The sequence below is a fragment of the Cylas formicarius genome, unplaced genomic scaffold (assembly GCF_029955315.1).
Source record: "Cylas formicarius isolate icCylForm1 unplaced genomic scaffold, icCylForm1.1 PGA_scaffold_12__32_contigs__length_19106922, whole genome shotgun sequence".
NCBI lineage: Eukaryota > Metazoa > Arthropoda > Insecta > Coleoptera > Brentidae > Cylas > Cylas formicarius.
Genome location: NW_026844225.1, coordinates 5646641 through 5674329, shown reverse-complemented (window position 1 = coordinate 5674329; position 27689 = coordinate 5646641). Strand labels below are relative to the sequence as shown.

The following is a 27689-nucleotide window of genomic DNA, read 5'->3' as shown; positions in this document are numbered from 1 at the left end:
TACAAATTCTAACACATTTGTTCAAAAAAATGAAAGACAAAACGATTCGAAAACCCATGAGTTTGCTCGCTTACACCGATTACTAATTACATTGTTGCTTGATATAAAGCTTTGGAATTACAGTTATAAACCATATTTTGTAGTTGCAGTTTGCTGATAACAACACAATGTCAGCAATAACAGCTATTTAAAGCTTCGGCACGAAAGATCACTTTCAACGTGCAATATATACCTCGCAACTACTACATTTTAGTTCCAACAACTCTAATCCAAAAGCCATTAGTTTAAAATCCACATGATGCAGTGTCAACTTATGCTATTACTTGTATCGGCAAGCAAAGCCGAAGCTTTACTAGTTTAACAAGAGATAACAATACTATTTCAAAGCTGTCGCAAACATCCCTCCCGTAAGTATTTCTCAATTAGGCACTTGAAATTCTGAGCTGGAATTAGGTTCAACTCTCAAAAAAAAAAGTGTCCACATAAGAATCAGGGTCTGTGTGCTCTTGGCTAACGGATAGGGTAATAAAACGACGAATATTGTGTTTTATTCGCCCTAATTTGTGAAGCTATTGCAGCAACCTTTAATTAAGCGTCGATGATATCAAAAGACAAATACGAACTCGTTAATTTTATTTCCGTTTCAGTGTTTGAATTATAAAGGCGAACACGTCACTCAAAACGGATTAATTTTCGAATTCCGTTCCAGGAGTTCATGATATCACTTCCTTTTCATTTTAAAAATTCGAACTATTTTCCTTTGATTTTGCGATAATATCCGGCTGTTGAAAGCAGCCAGTATTCTCGATTTCCTTCGGGAATATCTAGATATTATTCCGTAGAAAAATAAATCTATTATAAAATACTGGCGCTAGTTCCTGTTATTTAATTACAATTTATCGACAAGAACTTCAAAGTTTTGCCGTGTTAGGAATCATAATAATTAATTGCATATTGAAATAACAGAAAATGTTCCATTTAACCTCTTTGCGTCATCTAGCGATACCTAGCTGCATTTCGTGTAGGATTTTTTACTCCAGTACATTCTGCTTTAGCCGTTGGGTCGCCACGTTCTGGCTAGAAATTCAATAACTCAAATTCACCAGGCCGCATGTCTCTAAGCAGATTCTAATCCTGAAAACAGATGGCGTAAGAAAACAATTTGAAAACGAACAACCACATCAATACCAACACGCTGCTTTCGCAAAATGTACCTGGCAAATTATTCTTTTTTTTACTACATTTTAGTGAACTATTTCGGAAACTTCGTAGAATATTTTGAGTAATATTTGATCTTTGTAGTATGTAGCAAAAAATATTTTGCACATTGCCTTGTATTCAGAGATCTCAAATTGAACATTATTTTATGTAGAATATAGAAAAAACTTTTAGAAAATTAATAATAATAAATAATAGAGTATACGTTTTTTTTTCATCTAAGCCAGGGAAGTTAGGAACAAACCAGATCTAGGCTGGAATACAATATAATAATTTGATAATTTGTAACTGTGTAGGTGTATTAGAAAGTGTTTGTGAACTCAATCTTAATTTGTCTTCCATTTTTTCCAGTTCAACTAGTGTCAGGTTCCGTTTATTTCATTTTTATTTTTGTAATGGCTTATCAACGCGTGGGTGGTCCCATTTCGGGAAAGCCTTTTAACACGATTGTCTTCAGTCTTGAATTTTATTGTGAATATCAATTCAGGCGAGGCAAACATTTATTCTGTTCGTTCGAGATTTGTTTACTTGTAGATCACAGCGTACAGGGTGGTCGTGCATTTACGAAACTTAAATCATTCAAGTTCTACATTCAAATTCTACATTATTTTAAACCTAATAAATCTTACGCAAAAAATTCGTGTATCGCATAAAGATCCAATTAAATTATTTAAAATCCATTATAGAAAATTACACGGCGGTTACTAAAACCAGTATTTAATGGTAATTCGGAAGAAGATCAAACTTAATTCTGTATTGGAGTTTAAAATCGTTAGCGTGAGAAGAAATTGTTGAATGGGTGGGTTATTTTGTTTCAATAATATCTAAAATTTTTGCATTTTTCGAATTAAAAACCCTAAGTGGCCACATGCAAAAGAATCTGGTTGATGTTGTAAAACTTACTTAGAATTCTCATTGTATTTTTGTATAATATATATTATATATACAGAAAGCTAAATAATTCAGTCGCATTATACTTAAACACCTTAAGTAACTATTGCAACTCATTCAAAAAAAAAATTTTTCAGTCCATTAGTGGCGAAAACTCGTTTAATCATTTTTGCTTAATTCGTGAGAACCTTGTTTCCAGATTGAATAGTTTTACATTTTCATATCCTTTTAATTAAAACATATTATTATGTTGCCTAACTCGTAATTTTAGAGCTAACTTGTGACTAACATAATTCATTAATAAAATACTACTTCTACATTATTTTAGAAACTAATTAAAACATTAATTAATAATGAATTAATTCCAACTATGCGATCATTTTGAGTGTGATATAAATTTTTTGTCATTGAATATATTTGTATCTGTTGTTTAACTTTTTGCTTCTTTTTTTGCTATTTTATTAACCCTTAATAGTATTCCATACTTTCCTTTTCGAAAATCGATGGACATTATTATTATCATTACGGGAGGCTTGAATGATTGTAATACCGCCGGCACAAAAAATTAAGAAAAGTACGAGTACATATTACCGAAAGTCGCCGTCACCCCATATGATTGTCGTAGTCCGTAGATGGTGACAAAAAACATAGCACATGTAATTTTGAGAATTTACATATTGTGGGTGGTCTTAATTCGTAGAAGATCGGACCCCATCGTACGCTGAGAGTAGGCAGAGGAGAGCTTTTCCGTGCCGGTACTACGACTGGCTTTTGGCTTTACAGTTTACAGCGAACCGTGAGTTGGATGGCTTGTTTGTGTGTTCGTTTACTTTCTTCAGAACGTTTCAAAACAACGCCGTGTGTTTGGTCATTTAACGAATTTAAAGAACGTAGAAGAATCACGCGAACTTTCGTAATATTTCGTTAAGTGGTTGTGCAAAATGAAAAGTACATTCTCCAAATAGAGTTTAGTCTCTAAAATACTTTTGAAAAATCGGAAGAAAATGTTTTCGTTTGTGCTTTTGTGGAACACTTTGACAGTTGTAATGGGTAATACTTTATTATCTTTTTTTTTTCGTAATTACTTGCCACTGTTTATTATTAGCTATTATTTTCGTTCCAAATTGTTGTTCTTTTTGCGCGCGTTTACCATTTATTTTGTTATGGCGTGTATCTACTGCAGCATTTTTATTTCTGACACATCGTGCAAGTGTAAAATTACAGATTTTCTACTGTGCCATGTAAAAATTGGAAAACACTAAGCCTGACCCATTCTTAAATAATATTTTGAACAGCGTTGCCAGATATGTTTGATAGAATTCTGTTAAAGCGTTAGACGCTATTAAAATTACATTATAGTCAATAATAAACATTTTCGAACGCTTATTTTCATGATTAGTATTTTTGTTAAGTCTTTATGTAATTCCTCGAAGTAGAACGATTATAATATGCGATTGTTAGTATTCGGTCTTAACATCAAAATCCGAATCCATTAGTATAACACGCGTGTTGCCTTATGCGCACGCAGTTTACTTTGCTCTTAATTCATTTAATAATTTAATGACATAGCAATTTGTTTAGCTATTTGTGTTAAGCGCTGGGCTCTTCTATAGCTTAATACGGGTAAATGTTTCCTACCAGTGTGGAAAATACAAATGGCCAGAGATGCGTAGCAGGCCAAATGTTGTGCACCGGGCTTGAGCCGGTCCTTCGCTGCTGGAAGCGCTCATGCCGACGAAGATGGCATCCATGCCGCCATCTCCATCGGAATCGTCGGCGGAAGAGAGGCACGAGTCAGATTTGTACACGAGGCCCGGATGGGTGGACGCAGATGTTGCTTTGGTTCAACTTGATCAAGTGAGTCCCCATCCAGAATCTTCGAATTTGTCTCTAATCAACCGTTTTGTGATCGTATTTCAAAAGGAAGACCGACCGCGCCAACGATCATCTGAATTATTCCTCTAAGATTGGTGCGGGTGGTACAAAACTCTATTTTCAATTCTGGCAAGCGTTTTTTTTTACCAATCAGGTGTGATGACAATTTTGCGTAGCCAGACCTGATTTACAACTGGCCAAGGACAAAAAAAAGACAATCAAACAACTTGGATTCGAATTTACATCCAGTAGCAGTAGCGTCTAGAATAGTCATATAAAACATTGTGAAAATAAAATAAAATCGAATTGACTTGCCATAATCGTTGTAAAGTCAAGTACCAGTTTGATTAGCGTTAAAGATGTTTAAAAAATGTTGGCAACACCGAGCTATGGGCTCTAGTAAAGCCGCGTTACGCTAACCTTGGTTGGCGGCAGACCACCGGCATAGACACGCTGTGTGTGGTCCGTGGCAAATGCGGCCGCCTTCGCTGCCTTGGCTTATCTTACCTGCGACCTGCGGTCTGTGAGGGCCCTCCAGGGGCGGAAGGCTTAGCCCGCCCCTGCTCAATACTTCATGGTTCTTAATTGCTTAACGTGAAGTCGTCATTATAGACGTTCAAAAACTAATGCTATTCTAATAATAATAATAATAATATAAATACTAAACTATAGCACGTATTTTAAATGTTATCGTCTGCCGTAGAATTTACGAAGTACGACTCTGTTAGGACCGATTAGCTTTCAGTTGAGTTTCCTAATTTCGCCATTTAATTTTAATAATTAACGAATTTCTTGAGATTTCGTACAAACTGAATCTCCCGAAGGAGAACGAACTTTTTTCTTAATAAAACAATTTGGGTTGTACATTTTCGGTTGCTAAGATGCTATTGTCACGAGGACGACTACCTAGCAGTCAAAATGAAATTAGGTCTTTCAAACAGGTAGATTTCTAAGAATCGAAATTTCTCCGGTATTCTGGGATGGCCGTAGCAATTACCTTCAACTCTCGCTCTAAGTTTTATTAGAAACTATGCAATAAATGGGTGCCTAAATAATATTCGACCAAGCACATCTCAGATGATTCATTAGATCATCAACAAACAGTTTGTGGCATTATCGTGAACCAAGGCTCCGGGTGGTCTAAATATCATTATGGATCCGTTTTCTAGTCAACTATTGATTTAGCAAATATATTAGAGGAAATATTGCAGTAACAAGAATAATAGACTTATTTCGCGTATAGCGCCCATTTTGTGAATTTCCGTATCGTTTGCACTCATTACGAGCAAGCATTTTTATTCCGTTCCAATCCTTGGAGAATTTCATAATTTTTCAAGATATTTCCTACGATACGGCAACTTAGCGATACAGCACATCCGCAGGCACGGCTGCAGCGCTGGTGGTCCCTGTGACGTCAGGGCTCAGCTTGGGTGGTCCGAATGCTATGGACCGAAGCACCGACGCGACGTTGCCACATTTTTAATCCGTTATCTTTAACGAAAGAAAGGTTATATTCGAGTAGGCAGCGGAACGTACATTCAGTGTCATTAATAAACGCCATCATTAAAGTTAACAGCGTCGATCATTATCGGTACATCAAGAAATTTTTGTGCGTCACGGGGAGATTTTACAATTTTCGTTCACACTTATGCGATGTTGAATACGTTAATTAATACGATTCGAACAATAAACAAAAATTGGCAATATTTTATTTAAATATGACAACGTTGTCCAATTTATTTGGTACAGTTACTATCGTCATTAGGAAATGACTTAAAACATTGTGGTTAAACGAAGCGAAGTTAAAAATCTCGCCGGACATTTTCAAATAGTTTAAGCTTAAACCTTAAATTGGTTGATGTTACCTCATAAACATCCGGGAATCTGCGGAAATTTCTAAACATGCGACAACAGCGCAAAAAGGACCAGCTGTGCCGCGAAGAATCTACAGGAGGGATTCTAGAAAGCTTGCGTTCTTGTTTATCTTTCGTGTCCCGAAAATTCGGGCCCCCTACTTTTTCCGCGGCATTCGACAAATTATACTGAGAATTCATAGAGGGGTAAGATAGTCGGTCGATTTTTAAATGCCCCGACTACAATAGGGTATACTACGCCATAAAACGCCGTGACTAGCGGTCCTGTTTTATCTATAGCATGCTGCAGATTTAATAAAAATAAAATACTGAAACTAGTCTTGCCGAGATAATTTTTCTTAATGAACGCAATAATAATTATATTCTGAAATTTAATCCGCCGCGTTTTTCTACTGTCGCTGTCCCGCCAACGTAATATCTAGCAATATAGCGGACATTAACAACGCCTTACCTCGATGTAGTAAAGTTGAAGCTTTTCGCTCATTCATTGGCCAGTTTAATACGTGAACGTAGAAGGAACACACCGTAGAATTGAAAACATGGGTATTTGCTTTTGCGTTCCTTCTACTCCTTGACATTTAATTAAAATTAGACTGGAAACCTAGATGTCTCAGATGTTCTCAGAGAAACTTTTTCGATTCGAGTATCTAAAATATCTACTCATTATTTAAGCAAGTATTGACGGGCATTCAAAAAAAAAATATATTTCAGGATAAAGCCGTTGGCGATCGGGGAATTCTTTGGATTCGAAGTAGAATTCAGAGACAGTTAAAATCGTTGGGAAGCATACTGGATACCCACGCCGGAAAGTTCCTTTTCGTCAGCGTTTTAGCGCTGGCCACATTTTCGGTCGGCTTGAAAAGTATGACCTTCCACACCGACATCGAACTGCTCTGGGCCGAACCTTCTAATACCCCGGAATCGTCACCCAGGGAGATGCTTTCTTCGCATCAGATGGTAGTGCAGACGGGGATTGATCCCGACGTAAACCTTCTACATCCTCGGGGTCTGTTGGAACATTTGTCTCTAGTCCAAAAAGCCACCCAAGTTACTGTAAATATGTTCGATATGACGTGGCGCCTTAAGGACTTTTGTCAATCGCCCAGTATACCAAATTTCGAGGCCCATTATATAGAACAAATGTTCGAAAATATGATGCCGTGCTCCATCGCCACGCCTCTGGATTGTTTTTGGGAGGGATCCAAGCTGCTGGGACCTGATTATCCCGTCCATATCCCGTAAGTGTGACCAGCGCGAGCAACTTGTTATATAATTAATTATTTGTTTATAGCTACGGTTTCGGTAACCAAGTAAAATGGACCAATCTTAATCCAAGCGATCTAGTCAGCAAGGTCAAACAAAAGGAAGCGAATTTTGATTACCACTCCCTCGAGGATTATTTGAAACGTGCCGGTATTACGACGGGATACCAAGAGAAGCCATGTTTAGATCCCCACGATTCGGAATGTCCCACAACAGCGCCCAATTTCAATTCTACCGTCCCTTTGGATATTGGCGCGGAATTAACGAATGGATGTTACGGATTTGCCGCGAAATTTATGCACTGGCCAGAAGATTTGATTGTCGGAGGGGTGCAGAAAAACAAATCGGGTTACATAAAAAATGCCAAAGCTTTACAGACTGTTGTACAATTAATGGGCGAACACGAATTGTTTGAGTATTGGTCCGGACATTACAAAGTACATCACATCGGATGGAATAGAGACAAGGCCACGTTGGTTCTGAACGCTTGGCAGAAAAAATTCGCACAGGTACGATCATTCGTTGCGTGTAATGTAATTCGGGTGTTATTTGAAAGTTGTTTCGTTGTTGCAGGAAGTCGATCGCTTGTCAAAATTGCAAAGTCACTCGTCCTCGTACTCGTTCATTACGTTTTCAACTGCGAACGTAAACAAAATTCTGCGGGAGTATTCGAAAACGGACATCATGAAGCTGGGAATAGTGTTAGCAGTGGTCGCCATTTACGCATGGATAGCTCAGTCGGTAATAGCTGCTTTAGGAGTTCTAGTCTTAGCCAGCACGGCCGCGGCTGCTTTAGGAGTTTGCAGCTTAATCGGTCTTCCCATGAACTTGCTTAGTACTCAGGTGCTTCCGTTCATTACCGTCGGTTTAGCGATGCGGGAAATGTTCCTCTTGTTATCGGTTCACGTGAAAAACTTAAGTCCGCCGGAAGTGCTAGTTCGGACCGGTCCCAGTATTATGTCCGCCGTTTTGATTAATTGCGCAGCATTTTTGTCAGCCGCCATTTTGCCCGTGCCGGCTTTACGAGTATTCGCGTTGCAATGTACTGTCACAGTTTTATTTCACGGTGCTGCGTTGTTGATAGTGTTCCCGTCGTTGTTAGCGTTGGAACAACGGTGCAGAAAATCTGACGTACCGTGTTTGCGCAGCGAACACCGGACGAAGATGACAGCTTCACAAAACAACAACGATCCCGTAAGATTCTTCATTTATTTCGTTTTTGTCGCCACTCATTTCACACTGTAAATGATCTAAATTCAAAAGATTAAAACCACTTTGCGCCTTTTTATCTCCAGTTAAGGACTAAAGTTTATTCTTGACCGACGGTGGATGCGCAATCTTTCGACTTTTTAAAAACAAATGCAAATTAAATTGAACGTTTTGTTTTCTTGTTTCAGGAGCACGGGACGAATTTGTTGACCGACGAGGCGGTTTGTCAACACAAAGGAAGTATTGGGGCGTACTTCGTGACGCGTTATTTCACTTCGATTTTAGTGAAACCATTCGTCAAAGGAATAGTGTCTGCTACGTACACCATATTGGTGGTATTTTTCGTATATAACGCTCTGAAATTGAGATTTGACGTGCGTTTATCGACGTTTTTGCCAAAAAACACACAAGAGTACAAATACTTAGAAGCGCAAAATAAGTTTTTCGGATTTTACAACTTCTATTTGGTTACCACGGAGCTGGAATATCCGTTTAGTCAGTCGCTTCTTTACGAATATCACAACTCGCTCACTCATGTGCCCTACGTGCTTAAAGATTCCAATGGTGGATTAAATATGAACGACTTTTGGTTGGCAAACTTTCGCGATTATTTAATGGACTTACAGCAGGAATTCGATCATAGCAGGAGCTCCAATTGCTTGAGTAGCGAGAAGTGGTTTGGAAACGCTACCGAGAAAGCAGTATTAGCGTTCAAATTGTTAGCGCAAACCGGTATTGTGGAATTCCCAGTGGATAAAAGTCAAATTTTCAAGAAAAGACTGGTTACAGATGGTATTATAGATCCCAAAGCGTTTTACAACTATTTATCAGTGTGGAATAGTAACGATCAGATCTCGTATTCCAGTTCTCAAGCAAACCTCACTCCCAAACCCTTCCAGTACTATAGCTCAAAAAGCGAATTCGACTTGAAAATTCCTAAATCGCAACCGTTGGTTTACGCGCAAATGCCATTCTATCTGAAGAATCTCAAAAACACCGGCAATATTATCGACAGTTTGAAACAAATTAAGGATATATCGGAGGAATTCAACAATAGGGGTTTGAAAAATTACCCAATTGGATTAATTTTCGCTTATTTCAATCAGTTCCTACTACTTGATAAGCTGTTGGCCGCGCAGTTTTTGCTCACGTTAGCTTCTACGGCTCTAGTAGCTTGCGTGTTGGTGAGATGGACAAAACTTTGGTGCCCTCTGATAAGCAGCTTAATAGCGATGCTACTTATGTGTCTGTTGAACATTAACGCGTTAAGCGGTATAATGGGAGCGCTGCATTTTATTGTGATAAGTAGGAACGTTCTGCTTATTACAATCGGATATTTAAGTGCCGTTGGTATTCGCGAAAGACGTATTAGGATGTCCCTGGAAATAAACGCGGACCCTATACTAAAAGGAGACGTTGGTCTTTTGCTTTCTTCGTCGGTACTCGTTATTTCGCAATTCGAATTCATTCATGATCATTTGTTCATGATCCTTTTGATTTCCGTTGGAGGCTCGTTAATCAATTCCTTAACCTTCTTCCCTATGATGTTGGCGCTGGTCGGGCCAAAAGCGGAAATTACCCCTATCCAACATACCGATAGAATTTCTACCCCACCTCCACCGCCGCCACCACCGATACCGGAAAAAACCAAGTCCTTTTCGAAACCTTCCAGACGAAACGCGTCAACCAAAGCAACCAGAGAGACGAGCCTGACTACTATAACTGAAGAGAGTTGTAATCAAAGTATAGTAGTCGAACCCCAGGTTACTGTTGAATATAGCAGTCCAGAATCGAGTTCTAGCGGACCTTACACTACTAAAGTCACCGCCACGGCCAATATAAAAGTCGAACTAGTGACGCCCATGTACAGATCTAGTAAGTGCAGTAGTAAGTGTCATCGTGCGTCCAAATGTAATCGGACGAGACAAAAACAATCTCCGCAGCCGCAACAATGTAAATGTTGTAAACAGGACTCGGATAGCAGTGATAGCACTGCTGAAACCGAGCCTTGTACTTCCAGCTAGTATTTCATTACCGTCGCGATGGATTCTATAGGCAATATCCGTTTTATTTTTCGAAGGCGATATGGAATGGTTTTGTTTTTTTATCCGTCTCGAATTTTTTGCGCAACCAAAGATTAATTTGCCTTGCCGGTTGTTTTAGTTTACGACATGCATGGGGAACCACCAGCAACTAAAAACCGCCTACGGGTACCATATTCATCGACTTGTGCTGGTTGTTACTTATTATGTTCAGTTACCACGAAAATTTCGCATGATTTTTTCTTAACTTTGCCGTATCAAAATCTAGGTATTTTTGCATTTTTTTTTCTCTTGACGGCGTCGTTTAATCTCTAACATTATACAATAGTACAAACAATATTCAGGTTTCAAATCTCAAAATGATGTTTTTTATTCATTTCGTGGCGTGAAAATTGATTACCACTTACGTGGAGCTTAGAAAAATGACGGCATTATTATTGCGTATTAAGGACTACAAGCAATATGCAATTAAGCCATCACCTATCTTGATCGATGGTGGATCCGCATTAAAAAACTTTAAAAATTACAAGCGACATATTGTTCGTAGTTCAGTATGGTGTGGAATTTTTTTACCAATTGAATTGAGAAATAAATTAATTCGGCCACCATATAAACTAGAGATTACATAGAACGTCAATTTTAGTATAAAGAAAAATGTGAGAATTCATGTCATTAGAAAATATTTAACTTAATAACCACCAACCTATTGTCTATAGAATTGATTAATATGGATGTAAATTATGTTTATATTGCATATATGTATACCATTCACTTATTTATTTTTTTAACAAACTATGTAAGATATTAATTTACGTAAAATTTATATGTTCGAGGTTATTATTTATATTATTTTGTAAAAAATATTTTGATAAATAAATTGTTTTATTTAAAGTACACCACCAGATCATTATTTAGACAAAATCACTGTTTTATGTTGCTAAGCTGCATACATTTTATCAATTATTTCCTTGTATTTTTGTTCAACTACCCTTCGCTTCACTTTCATTGTCGGACCTGAAACGAGACAAAAACATTTCTCTACTCAAAGCAAGAAAAAAAAAACACCTACCCAATTCTCCAGTAGCCAAAGAAAAGTCAGCAGGTAATATCGCAACCTTTTGTATTCTTTGTGCATTAGAAGTTGCTTTTTTATTCACTCTGTCGATACCTGCTTGAAGTGCGTCCAGAATTCGCTGATCAGGACCAGTTTCCAGAACTTCAGTTACCGTTTTAGCAGCGACACCCAAACCTTGAAGCCAGCTTTGTACGGAATGAATAAGTGAATCATTTGGAGCTCCAGTTTCTGAATCGACTTCGGTTTTTAGAGTTACTAGCAACGAAAGAAACTTTCGCTTATCGCCTACTAAAAATACGTTGCTCAGTGCAGGTAGTTCTTTTTTCACATGCTGCTCTATGGGTACCTAAAACAAACGTCCCAAGCTTGAATAATAAAATACCCGTCAAATAATATATAATATATAAAATAATATAATTTTAGAAAAAAAATTGATCTTAAAATTACATGAGGTGGGAAAACAATATCAAACTTAACCGATCATTAAGAAAATTATACGTTCCAAAATCGTCATTGTAATTTGAATTTAAGAAAAGATTTGTTTGTCGTGGTGATATTTTTTATTATCACGAACGAGGTAAACTAACGATTGAAAAAAAGTTCATCAAAATTAGTTAATTATTAATTATGGTTAATTGTACCATAAATAACCATGCATGGAATACAGAGTTAACTAACTTATCAGCTTCATGACTAATTTTGGAACGCTAGCAATTTATTTCGAAAGCACGGTTATAGGCAGCGTAATTAACTTTAATGCAAATATTTTAATGAGTCGGTATTTGTATCGGGCAGTGTATAATAGCATAAATAGTTTGTCAACCTACGGGAGGTACATTTTCCCCGCCAGATGTGATAATGATTTCCTTAAGTCGTCCCGTAATGTATACGAATCCTTTTTCGTCTACTTTTCCTAAATCGCCGGTGTGCAGCCATCCCTCCTCATCGATAACTTCGTTGGTTTTCTCAATATCGTTCAGGTACCCCATAAAAACGTGTCTTCCCATCATCAAAAGTTCACCTTGACCTTCTTCATCTGGGTTGAATATTTTCGTTTTCATTCCGGGAATGGTCATACCTAGAGAAAACCGCGTTAAACATAGGCATGCAATACATTCAAGAACCAACCAATAGTATTTAAGTTGGTAGCTGATTCAATGGCAATAGTATGGGCACCACTAGCTTCGGACATGCCGAAACACTCCATAATTGGCATGTCGATGCTCAGAAAATATTTTTTAATGTCAGTCGCTAACGGAGCGGCCGCTGAACAGAAATAAGTGCATCTGCTCAGGCCCAGCGCTTGTTTAACTTTCTTGAAGATCAACGAACTTGCTATAGAGTAGCTCCACGATTTTGAATTTTCTCTGCAAACATTTTTAGTAACTATGAAAACAATGTCCCCCTGAATTAATGACCAACCCGCTGATCAACGCTAAATGATGCCGCAACGTCTGCTGCTTGGCCCACGTTGCTATAGTTTTTTTAATGAATCCATTCTGGGCCGCAACTTCCTGCATTTTCTCGTAAATTTTTTCGTAGACCCTCGGAACTCCCAAAAACTTTGTGGGTTGCACTTCTTGCAGCGTATTGATTAGGCTTCCTTTGAGTGCATTTTTATCAGCGAAATAAGTGGTCCCACCCATATATACTACTAGATAAATGTCCACCACTTGCGCTGCAACGTGACTCAAAGGGAGATAACTTATTAAGCTTTCACACCCTCTACCGGGTCGAATTCTTTCCGCTATTGCCATCGCGTCCCATGTCAAATTATCGTGACTTAGCATTACAGCTTTTGGATTACCCACGGTGCCGCTCTGAAAAAGCACATCTTTAATAATATACATTCAAAAACTTTTGACGTTATTTGTGAATCATTTTACACGAAAATATTCTTACAGTAAAAACGAGTGTACAACACTCATTTGAAGCAATATTACTCAATCTCTCGTTCAGTAAATCGTCCGATCGAGCTTTGCCGATTTCCATCAACTTGTCCCACTGTAAGTTAAAACCATACATGCGTACCGAGGGTTTATTTGATTTACATCTTTAATCTTACGCTTAAAACTCCGTGATGTTTTGGTTCGCCCGTATATTGTACAATTGTTTTTAATTTTGGCAAGTTGGCTTTTATACTAAGTATTTTTTGCAGTTGTTGATCATCTTCCACCACGATAATATTGGCCCTGCTTACTTCGGCGCAGTGTTGACATGCTTCCGGTGAATTTGTCGTATAAATTCCAACCGCGATACCTCTAAAAACATACTTATATTGCCTACTATGGTTGTCCAACGAGTCGCCGCTGCTGCTAAGGAAATATTTGCGCAATTGCAAACCCAAAACGATGAGGTTGCTTGGGTTTATGACGATATAAAACGAAAATAGCGCAAGGTATTTTGCAACTACGTAAACCATATATGTCCGCTATAACGGGCAATTTTTTAAAAATGTGTCGTCTATTAGCTAGTAATGAATAGAAATTACCCAGCGAAAATAGCGGCCAAATCAGCTACAAACCATTCAATACTATTGAACCCGATTATACAGACCGAATGTCGCGGCTCCAGACCCACTTGAATGAAAGCTTTCGCACATGTTTTGATGTAGTTTAAATATTGCCTGAAAATAAATGACAAAAACAAATTAAAAAACATTTACAAGTTATTAGTAATACAGTATTAGTAATTTACTGGGTAAATGAAATGAAAGAAGCAGAAATCATTCCTCATGAATAGATAAATAATAAGTGACGTAAAAACAGGAACACTGGAATATTTTGGACCTGCTGAAAAACAAATCACATTTAGAAGAAGTACGTACGTGTAGGTAATTGTTTCCCACTTTCCATTAATTTTCCTGCCTAAAGCAGGATGGTTTGGAAACTCATCCACAATGCGTTTAATAAATGATGGTACTGATTTTGGTGGTATGGTTTCTAAGGCTTTCCCGGAATCTGGAATGCGCAACTGAACACATCCCGCTGGGTCGCATGTTGTGTAATTTTCAGCGGGTTTTATTTGATCTGGCCCTGAAAACAGTTGGATGTGCATGTCTAAAAAAAAAATCAAATTAACACATTTTTTTCCAAATATTTTTATACAAATGAAATTAGAAACTAAAATTCAAATCAATAAAATTTTATAATAAAGCTTCAATATTAAATTAATATTAAAGCACTTTTGACGAATTCTTACCCCTATCTTGTTATTGTCTTTTAAAAAAAGCACATGTGCGCTAGAAACACCGATAACCCTGTATACACGAAACAGCTTAATGAAGTCAAAGTTCACTATAACTACAACTGTTTTTTTTAGAAAAACTTGTGTGCAAGTTATGGGTAAATGGTAAAACACGTATTTCAATATATTTTCAGACTTTGAACTAGTCTGGTGATAAGTTTTGTGCCGCATTTAGTAAATTAATCCGTTTAACAAATAGCATTTAGGGGAATATACAACTAGCGCAAGCAAATCAGTGGACCCAAATTAACAGTATTTAATTCATCGACCTTTGAAATCAATCGGATGATGTTAGAAGGTTCGGTTTTATTTAAAATTTGACCTTTCATGCAGATAGACCAAATTAGTGGAATCGTTTGCGTTTAATTCGTTGACCGATTTGGCAACAGCCTGAATTTATATTTTTCATTTTGTAGCTTGTTAATGAGTGGAACATTAATATTTAATGGTTTTTATAAGAAAGTGTGAACTAATTATTCGGAAACCCCGATATTTATTCAATTTTCGGAAGGGCAGTGAGGAGAGCGGTACGCGTACTAAATAAACTGATTATTTTAATTAAATATTGATTGCTATTCTCGTGGTCCTTGTATAACATATCCACTTAATCCAAATGAGTTTATAAGAGTTCGTATCGTTGAGTGTTTTATTTAGACTTAACTTCAAGACGTTCCGATCTAACGAAAATATATCAGCTGTTAATTAAACTATGTTCTAAGTTATTAGCCGTAAACATACCCATATTTAAATTTACCGGAACTTACAGGCACATAGACACGCACTTATACACATCTTTTTCACCAAGAAAGCGAATCTCAGAAAATAGTAACAAGCAAATAGGATATCAACAACATTATCTACGAAATTTCATTAAGCCGCAATCTGTCGTGTTTGTTTTACAGAAGTGCACGTGCGATTACATTTTTTCCCGAAGCAAAACCCAAATGTTTCAACGAATTGTTGTAGTGGGGAATCCTCACCGATACTTTTACCTGAACAGTTATCACACAATTTGGCGCTATTTTTATAGTATTTGCTTAATTAATCGGTTCATTTACTAACGATAAAGTAATGAAGTTTGCCTCAGTGGCGGCGCAATGAGCAGTATTTTATAAATATGTACGTACCATCAAATGATTCTTGAACCATCTTTACGCAGTCATAAGTCCAAACTAACGGTCTCTGAAAATCCATAAACAATGTTAGGCCAATGTAAAACAATAGTTAAAAAAAATTACTGATTCGAGAAAATTACATGCAAGTTTGTTCCAACCGTAGAAAGCTTCTGGTGATTCCTAGCAATTTTAATTTATTTCACTTTTCGTTCGTTTCAATAAAACATGTTAGTTTAAAAAATTAATTTCACGTTCATTATCCACTGCAATCGTACTTTTTCAGTTATCGAATTATAATAATTGCAAAATACGGACCAAATGATAAAACCGCTTACCCAAGATGCGATCATGAATAAGTCGAGCACCGAATAAAATTCGTTTTAATATTATTATCGCCACCGACAAAATTGACCAGCGCAATGAGTTTTACTGGGTGGTCAGGAATTATATATAATGGTTAATTGATACCAAAAAATCATCACCCTTAACGTCAAAAGCACGGAGTATTCTTTTACTAGCGTCTTCGCTAAAATATATGAATCAAGTTTAATATTGCCGATTTATTGCACCCCATCTAAGATGGAATTCCAGTAACACCTAGGTATACTTTAGTACGTTATTCATTTATCATTCATAATAAATATAACAAGTTTACGATAAAAAGTCAACAGCTAAACCTTGTATAATTTGGTTTTAGTGAAACAGTTCCGTGGTCAGCTCGTATTCGGTGTCACCCGGTATATAATATTTCCATAAAAATAAATCATTCATAGTAAGCAATAAAGTGTTTCTTTGTGATAAACTTGACATCGTTCACTACTTATAAACACATCAACACCGACCATCGATATTATTTTAACTTGTATTCTTTTGAAATAAATCTTGCCACGCGATGACCTTAACATTGGAGGGTGTTTGAAAGGGGTTTTCAATGTCAACAGTAGTGTTTTTTTAAGGTGTTTTTTTTATCACCAATTGAAAAATGCCTAAGTTCACCTCCTAATGCAGCCAAACCAACAAGGTCGAGAGTTAAAGTCTGTTCATAGATATAAGAAAGTGAATAACTGATACGAATTAAGGAAAGACCCCGGCAAGCTGCAAGAATGAAATATGGCCGAACAGGTCCGTACTTTGCTTAGAATTTAATTATTTGGGGTTTTGTTAGGGAAGATACTAAACAATATTTATGTATTTATGTATTTATGTTTAAATCTAAAATAAAATTACAAATTATTTTTATTACCTACTTAAATTACTTAAAATTATTCACATAATATATCAGTATCACTATCGCTGTTCTAATTATTATTTGTTCTATATTATTTACAATATGGATATACGATTGTTCTGCTTTTTCTATATGTTTAACAGAATTTGCCCAACTTTGCCCAACATGTTCAATGGGATTAGATATGCAGTGGGAAGGTGGAAGCCTTAAAACTGTATGCCCTAGATTTTTTGCATAATTATTACAGACGTATTCTTTTTGTAGGTTCAAGCTTTGTAGAACCTCAATTAATTGCTTTTTGGTATAATCTTCGTGAAAGTAAATGTCGTTATTATACATGTATTTTTGGATTGTTTGTTTTGTGTCACGTGAGGAACGGGTTTTGGTTAACTGTTTATTGTGATAACTTGCATTGTCCATTACAATTACGCTATTAGGTGGAATATTTGGAACTAGTTTGTTTTTAGACCAGCTTTCAAATAAATCAGCGGTGGTGTCTTCATGGTAATCCAGAGAAGAATCAGAGAAAGTCAATTTGGAATACAACCATCTTTAAAGCCAGTATGCAAAACAGTTATTCTTTTACCTCTTTTTGATGGCGCGTTTGTTTTACACTTATCAGTTGAGTCAACCCAACCCTTTTCCGGGGTATCATAAGGGTTGAACCAGGTTTCATCCAAGTAAATAATTGGCCTTTGTTGTTTTCTGTAAATCCTAATTTTTTCTAGATATTCCAGTCGCCATTTCCGAATTCTAAAAGATTCCACTAAAACTTGCCTTTAGTCAATTTTTTTAAATCTAAAACCCATGTGTTGAATACACTTCCATAAGGTAGTTCTGTCACATTTAACACCAGTTTCATTTTTTTCAAGCCTCCTAATTAAGATATCTAATGTAGGCGCGCTTTGTTCCTCGTATAATTGGTAAATTTTACGCCGTATTATATCTTGATCACTTTCATCTACACTCGAGAAAATGTCAGCATCGCTTCTTTTTTTCCTCGCTGAAATGGAATTATTCGCAATTTTCCATATGGTTAATGTTGGCTAAAGATACTTGCTTGCTGACACCACGTTCAATGAGAGTCAAATAAACATTGTTTATAACTTCCTTAGTCTCAATAGAATAGTGTTTTCTACATTTGGGAGGGAGCATCTCCTGATCTACTCTAGACTCCCAACTATTTTGCATAATTAGCACACGATTCAACACACGCTGTATTACACACGAAATAAGAATGATTACTAATAAACTTAAACTAAGTAGTATACCAAACCAAAGAATATTAAACACAGGTAGGTATAAAATTATTTTCTGTTACGGACCACAATTTAACACACCACACCACAACTTTAGGTATTAATCTTGTATTGTATGTTAATGACCACCGTTGGATAATCCCATTCAAAAGCAATTGGTCACTTTCTTATATCTGTGAACAGACCATACCAACTAAATATGTATCTAATCGGTTATAGTAAGTACAAATTCAACAACAAAATTATTTACAAAATTGAAGTTTAATTATGATTTCAGACATTTTTTTTTGAAAATTGTGACTTTTATAAAGGATATGTTTTTTCATTTTTTTAAAATTTTGATTAGATAATTGTAGTCTAGCATAAAAATCACGCTTTGCCTTTCGAAAATTTTAGAAATAAATTGATGAAATGTTAAATGAAATTTTATTATATTACGGTAATTTAAGATATTTTGGACTGTCATGGGCAGATCTTCATAAATAATGAAAAATAGTTCCGGGTTTATAAATACATATACTTGTGCTCACGAAATTTTAAATGTACCATGCGTTCGAGTCTTTTAATAACCAGTCGTGGGTGATCGTATTAATTTTTATTGTCTAGGTCACGACAGAACAGCAACCATAATGAAGCTGAACATAAGCATACGCAGAATGTTTATTACTTATGGACTTCTTTTGTTTTCTTAGGTTATAGCTAGCGATTTCTCAACCCAACAAACACTAAAATCGATCTCTTTCTGTGATTTAATGATAGCCGGGTGTGATCCAAGCGAGTTTATTATTATTGTTTGGACCGCTTGCAATCGTAAAACGGGGGCCAACATACATCTGCCCGGTTCGTTGCGAACATGAAATCCCATTAAAAAGTAATAATAGCCACCATTGTTCTGGACCCTTTCAAACGAACGTGACGAAGGATTAAGCACGTTTAATGCTGTGGCCGCTACGAAACTACTTCACGCTATTTAACGTTTAATGGGACTTCACACGGTGTAACCAATTTAAAAAAAAAATGGTAACACACGTGCTAACACTACCGCCAAGGTTCCTTCAGAACACTTTGTTTTTAACGGTTTTGATCTTTTTTTAAAGCAAATCTAACGACTTTAAGAGCTCGTATACACTCCTGGATCATCTGATTGAAAAACACTAAACCCAAAATCAATATAAAAAAGTATTCCCGCAAGTTTTATACCAAGGACAATTTTAGATTTCAATTCATCTTCATTGAAATTTCTATAGGTGTGTAACTTCAACAAGCATATTATTTTATTTACTTGTTTTCTGTTTAGTTGTTATTTTGTAAATTAGACTAATAAAACTATCCTACGAGTAGTGAGACTTAAAACACTAACAAATAAATGGGTAAATAGTAAAAATACAGCTCGAGGTACCCTAGATAGTATACCAACTGGGAAGACGCCGTTGGTCAACTTGTGTCCATTTCAAACTGCGCAACTAGTGCTTGTACGTAACTTTCCGACACTGCACTATTGTTTCGATTTTTAATATCACGCGTCACAGCTGCGACGAATTTACTTTTACGTACACACTAAGACATAAACAAATTATTCAAATGCGTAAGTGAAATTCGTCTTTAACGAAAGTAAAAAGCATCAACGAGTGGGAGAAAATTGAAGAAAGAAGGGAGTCAACACCAAACAGTCACTTTCTTTGAACTGTCTACAGAAACCAAAATTTGGGTCAAACGTTAAGACAAGGTTTGGTGTTTATGTCGTTCTTAGCATTGGCAGTATACTTGGCACCGTGAATGTGATACAAACTGGGATACATGCATTTCAAGATGAAGTTCCGGATAATTTTTGTCGGTATGTTCAAATAACTAACTAACAAATAAAAATATATTTCTTCAATCGTCGGCAAAGAGCCTAGTCCGTTCAAAAATATTTATTTTTGTTGTCACTAATTTCCACGTTTATTCAAATCTCGAAATTCCCGCGAATTCTTGCGCAGTTGATCGTCGACGGAGTCGCAATAGAAACCGATATAGAAAGTAAAGCGTTTTATTTATTTGTCGTCAATTTTGCGAGGACCGTAATAAACAGCTCTAATAAAATTTCTAGAATGTCCAGGTGAAAAATATATCGAAACTAGGTCCACCGGGGTTTTTCAGTATTGCGTAATAAAGGGATTTCCATGCGGATCTATTACGCAACGTAGCAATGTTTTGGTGCCGCTGAAACGGATCTTCCGTGTCATCGAAAAACTTAAGAGAAAGTGAAATGATTTTTCGCATATCGTGCCAATTCTTATTTATTTATAATATATCTCGGGCGTGGGAAGGGTCTAAAAACTGTTTTCTTAACCAGATGTACGTTTTGAAAATAAATTGACCAAAAATTAATTTATAATTTAATTTTAAAAAAATACTCACTATTACGAAAATGTTTGGATAAAGCCAAAATCTATTAGTGATTACACACTGTATGGATCTATACGAACATTGTTGTTCGCTTTGCGATTTGAATCACTTTCTTCTTTCTTTTAGGCGACGCTCTAATAACTAGAAAACCCTGACAATATTATTTACACCTCTCGGTCTTTCGGATTAAATTGAACCGTCAAATTATTTATTTTACGTGCAGCGAGTGGATGGAAGCAGTACGATCGAAGCTCTAATATATGCTTTTGTGCTGCAGCGTTTCATTTTGAGCTAGCAATATAATTTTTGAGAATTTGATTTTTAATAAAATTAAACGTATTTGGTGTGTAATTTTTGGTGTCGATTGCATTTCAGGTAGATTTATGATCCTGTGTATATTATTTCCCATTTCGTATGAGTACACTGCGGGCCAATATTACAATTACCAGCCGTGGTCCATGAAAACAACCGAGGAACCACCGAAGTGGATTAAAATTTCCCGTATTAGATCTGTAGATAACAGCCAATATTACCAACCCAGTCTGTATAACGAAAATTACCCCCCGTTTCGTAGAAACAGCAAATATGTCGAAAGTGGACGCCATTTGAAGCCCGAAACGATTTCTAAAATAACAGAAACGCTGGGAGCTTTAAACACGGTCGGTAGATATCTAGTCAATATCACCAGGAGTGGTGATGGTGCTAAATTAACACGTGAAGTGCCATCGGCTTTATATACAATTAGTAAAAATGTACTGGGGAGAAATGTCACAGACACCATCGCACCTTTGGTGAGGGAAGCACTGCCTTTGCCGGAAACAGATGACAAGCACAAAGTGGAAAATAAAGTCGATGGAGAACAAGAAGACGAAAGTGTCGACGAGTCTCGATGGTGCACTACACCATCCGGATTACCAGGGTATTCTTTAAAAAATGCACAAGCTGTTTCAAATAAAGCCGGCATTATATATAACCAAACAACTTCGTAACTTCAATAATAATGGAGTTAGCAGCGGTGCTGGTTTCATTTGAAACAAATTTATAAATAATGTATAGCTCTTGTTGTTTTTAGGTCGTGCAACGATTTGGGTGACTGCCCACAATTGTTGTTGAATTTGGACAGCCTTCGCCAATCTTTATGTTTTAAGGATTTGTTTTTGCCCGGGGTGTGCTGCCCGCGCAATGAGAATGCTCAGAAGAAGCCGAAACCTGTGATCACGTCAACATCGACCGCCAGTACTACCTCTGCGACGGTCAGTACTACAACCAAGCCGACCACTTTTGCATCGATTTATTATAACACCGAAAAAACCACTACCAGCAAGCCGATCAAATTTGAATCAGATTTCAATATTGGTCAAGCGACGACCAAAAGACCATTTACATTTGAGTTTTCTAGTACAGCCAAATCCAACATCACTTCATTGGTCGCAATCTCCTCAACAGCTAGATCTCCTGTTAGCGAATCAACTATGCCCGTGATAAATAATTTTGTTCATCCAGATGGTAAACGGTAACACCATCAATCGCATTGCCGTCCTATCCGAAGGTTTATTTTAGAGTGTGGCCAGCCGGAATCGGCAAAATTCCGTGTAGTTGGTGGTGAAGAATCATTACCAGGTCGATGGCCTTGGATGGCCGCCATATTTCTCCATGGTTCTAGAAGAATCGAGTTCTGGTGCGGAGGCACTATTATTTCAGCCACCCATATCTTGACAGCGGCCCATTGCACAAGAGACTCCAGACAAAGACCGTGAGCAAATACATTTATTTATGCTTATTTGATAAGAACGATAAAACAAAATAACGCGATCGATTTAATACGTTAAACTTATAATTTTTCACTTTCTTTTTGCAGCTATCTTCGAATTATTATTTTCTGAAAAATTAATTGCATTTAACTTACCCATTTTTATTACAATACAAACCTTATATGGTGCACAAAATAGACATTGTCTATACCGTAAAAGATTGTTGACTCCATGGTTCTCGGTATTGTTGGTAGGTAGTGAATAACAGAAAAATGAGGCATCATCCCTTCCCCTTAATTTAACATGAGCGATTAAAAACCCATTATGAGATTTTGTTGATAAGTTCGGCTGGTTTTCAGGTTCTCCGCCAGACAATTTACAGTTCGGTTAGGAGATATTGACCTAAAGAGAGACGACGAACCTTCAGCCCCTGTAACATTTAAGGTCACTGATGTGAGAGCACACAAACAATTCAGTAGGGTTGGTTTTTACAATGATATCGCGATTTTAAAACTGGACCGACCAGCGCGGAAAACGAAGTATGTAATTCCCATTTGCTTACCACCACCGGAACTAAAGCAAGAGGATTTCGCTGGAAGAAGAACCACTGTGGTCGGATGGGGCACTACTTTTTACGGCGGAAAAGAGAGTACCACCCAAAGGCAAGCTGTTTTACCTATTTGGAGGAACGATGATTGTAATCAGGCTTACTTTCAACCCATTACGGCCAGTTTTATTTGCGCCGGATATTCAGAGGGAGGCACAGATGCCTGCCAAGTAAGAAATTGGAAATAGAAAACAGCCTAGTGTGAACGTAAGAATAAATAATTTCGTTTTAGGGGGATTCGGGTGGACCGTTGATGATTCATTGGAATACCAGGTGGATACAAGTAGGGGTTGTATCGTTTGGTAACAAATGTGGAGAACCAGGGTATCCCGGAGTCTACACTCGCGTGACGGAGTATTTAGATTGGATTCAAGAAAACACAAGTACTTAAATAGTGTACTTAGCCATTTTAACAGGAGTTTTTAACCGAAAAGGTGCGAAGTGATAAATATAATTAAGCTACGATTCGTATTTATTCTGAATATTTAGATTATACCGACATTGTGATAATGTATATAATTTTTATATGTTAAATGTTATTAAGAATAATGGTCACTACTTAAAATTCCTAAGTATTTTTTACCTTTATCCGCTCTTCCAAAATAATAAGCAAAAGACTTTGATGAAGATACACACCCAATTCAAAGTAAATATGTTAAATTTTAGTAGGAATTTTATCGAAAGGTTGGAATCTGTGACAAGCAATTTTGGGATAAAACAATATATTAACGAACCAACTCGAATTTATTAGATCTTATTTGAAAAAATTTTTCGGATGTTTTTCAGGGTGGAATGTGATCACTTTCGTTGTCGCTGCTTTTGAGAAGGTTCCTGTTGATCACAGAGTACTAAGAATAAATTAAGAGAGATTTAGAAAATATTCACTGTCATCACATTATTTGGGAGCGTGATATTGATTTTAAATTGTTGTATAAAATAAATTTGTGATAATTAGGAAAAATTTCAATATTAAGTATATATTAAAAACACTTGTGGGAGAAAAGGACTTATTTACAAAATAAATTTCAAACGTCTACCATTAAGGAGAAATGGAGTGACCTTAAAACCGTCGATGTCATTAAAAACAAAAAAAAGGTTGCCAGTTTAGTAATAATAATAACATGGAATAATTATTTTGCTACTTCTCAAAAATTCTAGAAAAAGTAAAGAAAATTCAATTAAGAAATTTTTTCAACAAAAATAAAATATTGCCTGAAAAGCAGCAGGATTCACGATTTACTTTTGGGAGTGCGCTTGCAGAAGCCATTGAAAGTGGGAAAACTTCGACAGTTTGGTAGATAGATTTTAGTAGGGCGTCAATCACGACCTTTTAGGCTCCATATTAAGATTTTTTGGGCTGAATGATTGAACGCGTTCAAATAGCATCGATGTTAAATCCGGAGTACCTGAACAACCTACTTCTAAATTTTGTTTTGAATTCGCTGTTAATAATAATACGTACATAAATCTAATGTGTGTGCGAAAACTAACATTTTTTTAGAAAAATTAAAATATATTATTATTTATAATAAATTTGAAGAATTGTAAAAGAGATTCAAAACGAAATTTAAAAATACTATGTTCAATTTTTTTTAAATGTATTTTTTTGTTCGTTACGGTTTTTTGAGTCACCCCGTTGAATTTAAAATAATTTTAAATTGTGTATCCTAACAATCTTTTTCTACTATCTTCTGTAAAATGCCTAATTATACACTGATCTACCGTGCGGAAAGCGTCACTTTTCCAACTTCGGATGTTTCCGGGATATTATCGCGCGGGTTTGGAAGCAATCGGATGTTTTCGGAGATTTTACGGTGAGGCTTGAATTTTGACGTTTGTCAATTCTGAAGGTCATGTCAGTGAATGAATTCGTGTTGTTTTGCAAAAATGTACCCAAAAACTCGTTATGCCAATGATCACTTAAAAATACTCCCTCAAAGTCGTCTGTGAAGTTCTAATAAAAGTTGCAATTTTCTGATTCGTGTAAAAGCTTGGACCTGTATTTAGGCTATAAACTTAGATTTGGGGAGCATCTTATTTATAAGCTTAGGAGAGCATATAGTACATTAAATATAATTTACTCCTACATACATTGCTTCCACGAGAAATCAAAACACTTCTGTATAACTCCCTGGTTTTATCTCAGTTAAATAACTGCTATGCAATCTGTGGCTCTTGTCTTGACTCAGTAATTAAAAGGCGTGTATAAAAACTTGAAAACTCATACCTAAGGTTAATTTACGCCGTTTAAGGTCGGCAATATATTTCAAATTACGTACTCCGTATCTATTTAACAAATTCTCATTTAGAGTCTAGGCCTGCTTACGGTACCGCAGCACCAAGAGGAAATTTTTAAAAGATCTTACTCTTCAAATATTACAGATCTGATTAAATCATTGAATTTGACAAGTTCCGACTACATCTATGTATTGAAGCATAGAATAAACTGGGTCTTTCTACAGTAATTATGAATTTGCCTTCATGTCCGATGAAGTAAAATAAAGTAACATCCATTTTAATTAATGTTTTTGCTACCCGCTACCCTTTATCCCCTTTTCCTTTCCACCTCTTTTATTTGGAATTATATATCACTTAGCCATCTCATTCCACAAAACAAATTTTGAGACTTAAACAGTATATGGGAAATTTCCGGATGGCTGACTTACTCATAAAAGCCGTTTGCTATCGTTTGTCATGCGAATATTTTATTTTATTTCTGAAGTGTTGTTTATGGAATAAACCTATTTTTATTATTATAATTAAATTTGATGAAAGAATATGAGAAAGAATTAGAAATACTAAAAGGATGTCGAACTTCCATTGCCTTTATTTTTAACTTACACAACGTTTCGGACAGTTGTATCACTACCCGTTATCAAGTGTAAACTAAACTTAATTCTTTACTAAAGTTTACACTTGATAACGGGTAGTGATACAACTGTCCGAAACGTTGTGTAAGTTAAAAATAAAGACAATGGAAGTTCGACACCCTTTTAGTATTTCTACTGAATCAGTGTCCACTACCTTCAAGGCAAACATGAGAAAGAATTGTTTCACTTACTGATGTGTTTGAGAGTAAGGAGTGTGCGTGTACTTTGAGTAGGCCACTACAGCTTATTTTTAACCTGTTCTTGTCTTCAGGTATTTTTTCTTACTTTTGGAAGGTTAACTATTTGGTACCGATCAACAAAAGTGGTGATAAAAGCGATGTCGCTAATTATAGAGACGTTTGCCTACAGTCGGTGGTTCCTAAACTGCCTGATTGGTTATTTTGTGAGCAACTTTCGTGGCATAGATTTGTACCGTAACAAATTTACTCACCTACCAACAATTTTTATTGAACGCCTTTGAGGAGTTTGGTCAGGTGGATTGTGTTTACAAGGATTTCTCGAAGGCGTTTGACCGTGTGGGTCATGTGCATCTTGTCTCTAAGCTTAGAGTTCTGGGCCTGGGGGCTGGGCTGGTGCAATGGATTAAGTGTTAATAAGTTAATAAGTGTTTAATAATTATGGCCCAGGTAAAATTGATATTTCTTCGGGAGTCCCCCAAGGTTCTCACACTGGACCCATCCTTTTTAGCTTGCTTATAAATGATATTGTTAGTGTAGTTTCGGAATCATAGTGTCTTTTGTTTGCGGATGATTTGAAGATATTCAGGAGGGTTGGATCGAGCGAGGATGCTCTGCTGCTTCAGAGCGACGTGGACAGTGTTTACATGTAGTCTAAGATTAATAGCCTGACGTTCAATGTAAAGAAATGTTGTAGTATTAGCTTTAGTCGTTTGTTGAGTATGGTTCACAACCAATATACCATTGATTGAGTCGAGTTCAAGGCCGTCACTGGTATTAAAGACTTGGGTGTTTGCTTCGATTCTAAACTAAATTTTGTGTCACATTTTGCGGAAGTAGTAAACAGATAAATGCGAGTCCTTGGGTTTGTTGTGCGCAATAGTGACCAACTTACTGCGCATTGCCTTAAACTCCTTCATATCTCTTTGGTTCGCTCTAGACTGGAGTGTGCATCTGTGGTATGGCCTCCATATTATGCCTGCCATATAAATAAGATCGAAGCCGTTCAGAAAATATTTTTAAGATCTTTGGCTTCAAAAGGCGAATATCTATCATGGGTATCAGATAAACTACAGTATGATAGCTAAGGCCTTCAATATTGAAACTCTTCAAACTAGAATATCTCAGAGTGATTTAGTTTTTCTCTTTAAGATTCTGACTGGTTGGTATTATTGTCCAGCTCGTTTACATAGCGTACAATTTAACGCATATTACAGAAGTTGTGATAAGTCAACGTTCCGCATACCTTACCATCGCGCAAATTATGGAGTTCATTCACCCCTTACCAGAATGCTGAAGCGTGCAGCTGTTTAAAGCTTGATCCTTTTGTCGGCAGCATCCGCTCATTTCGTTTCTGATGTGTTCCGTTTTAGTGCTGCCACTTAATTCTGTTTATTGTTATTGTTACATTTTGTTCCGGTTTCTAGTTTTTACACTGCTGTCTTTCTCTGTTTGCCTTTAATGAATTTAAAAGTTTTGTAAATTGGTTAAACCGTAAATAAATAAATAAAAAAAAATTATTGCTTAGAGAATTGATGTTGTATATAGAAAATATATCCGCAACTCTATACATGTTTATAT

At 36.4% G+C, this 27689-nt stretch overlaps 3 protein-coding genes across 13 annotated transcripts; 2 read left to right on the top strand and 1 right to left on the bottom strand.

Moving 5' to 3' along the window:
- The first annotated feature begins 2891 nt into the window (after nucleotides 1–2891).
- LOC132708499 (protein patched) lies at nucleotides 2892–10355 on the top strand. Its single transcript, XM_060680814.1, has 6 exons — nucleotides 2892–3159; nucleotides 3751–3966; nucleotides 6570–7096; nucleotides 7150–7630; nucleotides 7695–8315; nucleotides 8519–10355. The coding sequence occupies exons 2-6, from the start codon at nucleotides 3838–3840 to the stop codon at nucleotides 10352–10354; spliced, it is 3594 nt and encodes a 1197-aa protein (XP_060536797.1). The 5' UTR covers nucleotides 2892–3159; nucleotides 3751–3837; the 3' UTR covers nucleotide 10355.
- Nucleotides 10356–11249: 894 nt separating this feature from the next.
- LOC132708500 (very long-chain-fatty-acid--CoA ligase bubblegum) lies at nucleotides 11250–16161 on the bottom strand. 9 transcript variants are annotated; one of them, XM_060680816.1, is made up of 11 exons: nucleotides 16144–16161; nucleotides 15821–15875; nucleotides 14275–14506; nucleotides 13939–14073; nucleotides 13513–13708; nucleotides 13350–13451; nucleotides 12870–13267; nucleotides 12576–12814; nucleotides 12275–12525; nucleotides 11442–11793; nucleotides 11250–11386 (listed from the first exon to the last, which is right to left on the bottom strand). In XM_060680816.1, the coding sequence occupies exons 1-11, from the start codon at nucleotides 16156–16158 to the stop codon at nucleotides 11310–11312; spliced, it is 2052 nt and encodes a 683-aa protein (XP_060536799.1). In that variant the 5' UTR covers nucleotides 16159–16161; the 3' UTR covers nucleotides 11250–11309. The 9 variants fall into 9 exon arrangements, with proteins under 9 accessions (XP_060536799.1, XP_060536800.1, XP_060536802.1 ...); XM_060680817.1 differs by having other exon boundaries at nucleotides 14275–14482; nucleotides 16144–16159; XM_060680819.1 differs by lacking the exon at nucleotides 16144–16161 and adding an exon at nucleotides 15932–16074.
- LOC132708501 (clotting factor B-like) lies at nucleotides 14875–23589 on the top strand. 3 transcript variants are annotated; one of them, XM_060680826.1, is made up of 7 exons: nucleotides 16894–16930; nucleotides 19908–20129; nucleotides 21059–21602; nucleotides 21756–22189; nucleotides 22244–22436; nucleotides 22794–23211; nucleotides 23274–23589. In XM_060680826.1, exons 2-7 carry the CDS (start codon nucleotides 20093–20095, stop codon nucleotides 23430–23432), a joined length of 1785 nt encoding a protein of 594 aa, XP_060536809.1. In that variant the 5' UTR covers nucleotides 16894–16930; nucleotides 19908–20092; the 3' UTR covers nucleotides 23433–23589. The 3 variants fall into 3 exon arrangements, with proteins under 3 accessions (XP_060536810.1, XP_060536809.1, XP_060536808.1); XM_060680827.1 differs by lacking the exons at nucleotides 16894–16930; nucleotides 19908–20129 and adding an exon at nucleotides 14875–14991; XM_060680825.1 differs by lacking the exon at nucleotides 16894–16930 and having other exon boundaries at nucleotides 19715–20129.
- The last annotated feature ends 4100 nt before the right edge of the window (nucleotides 23590–27689 follow it).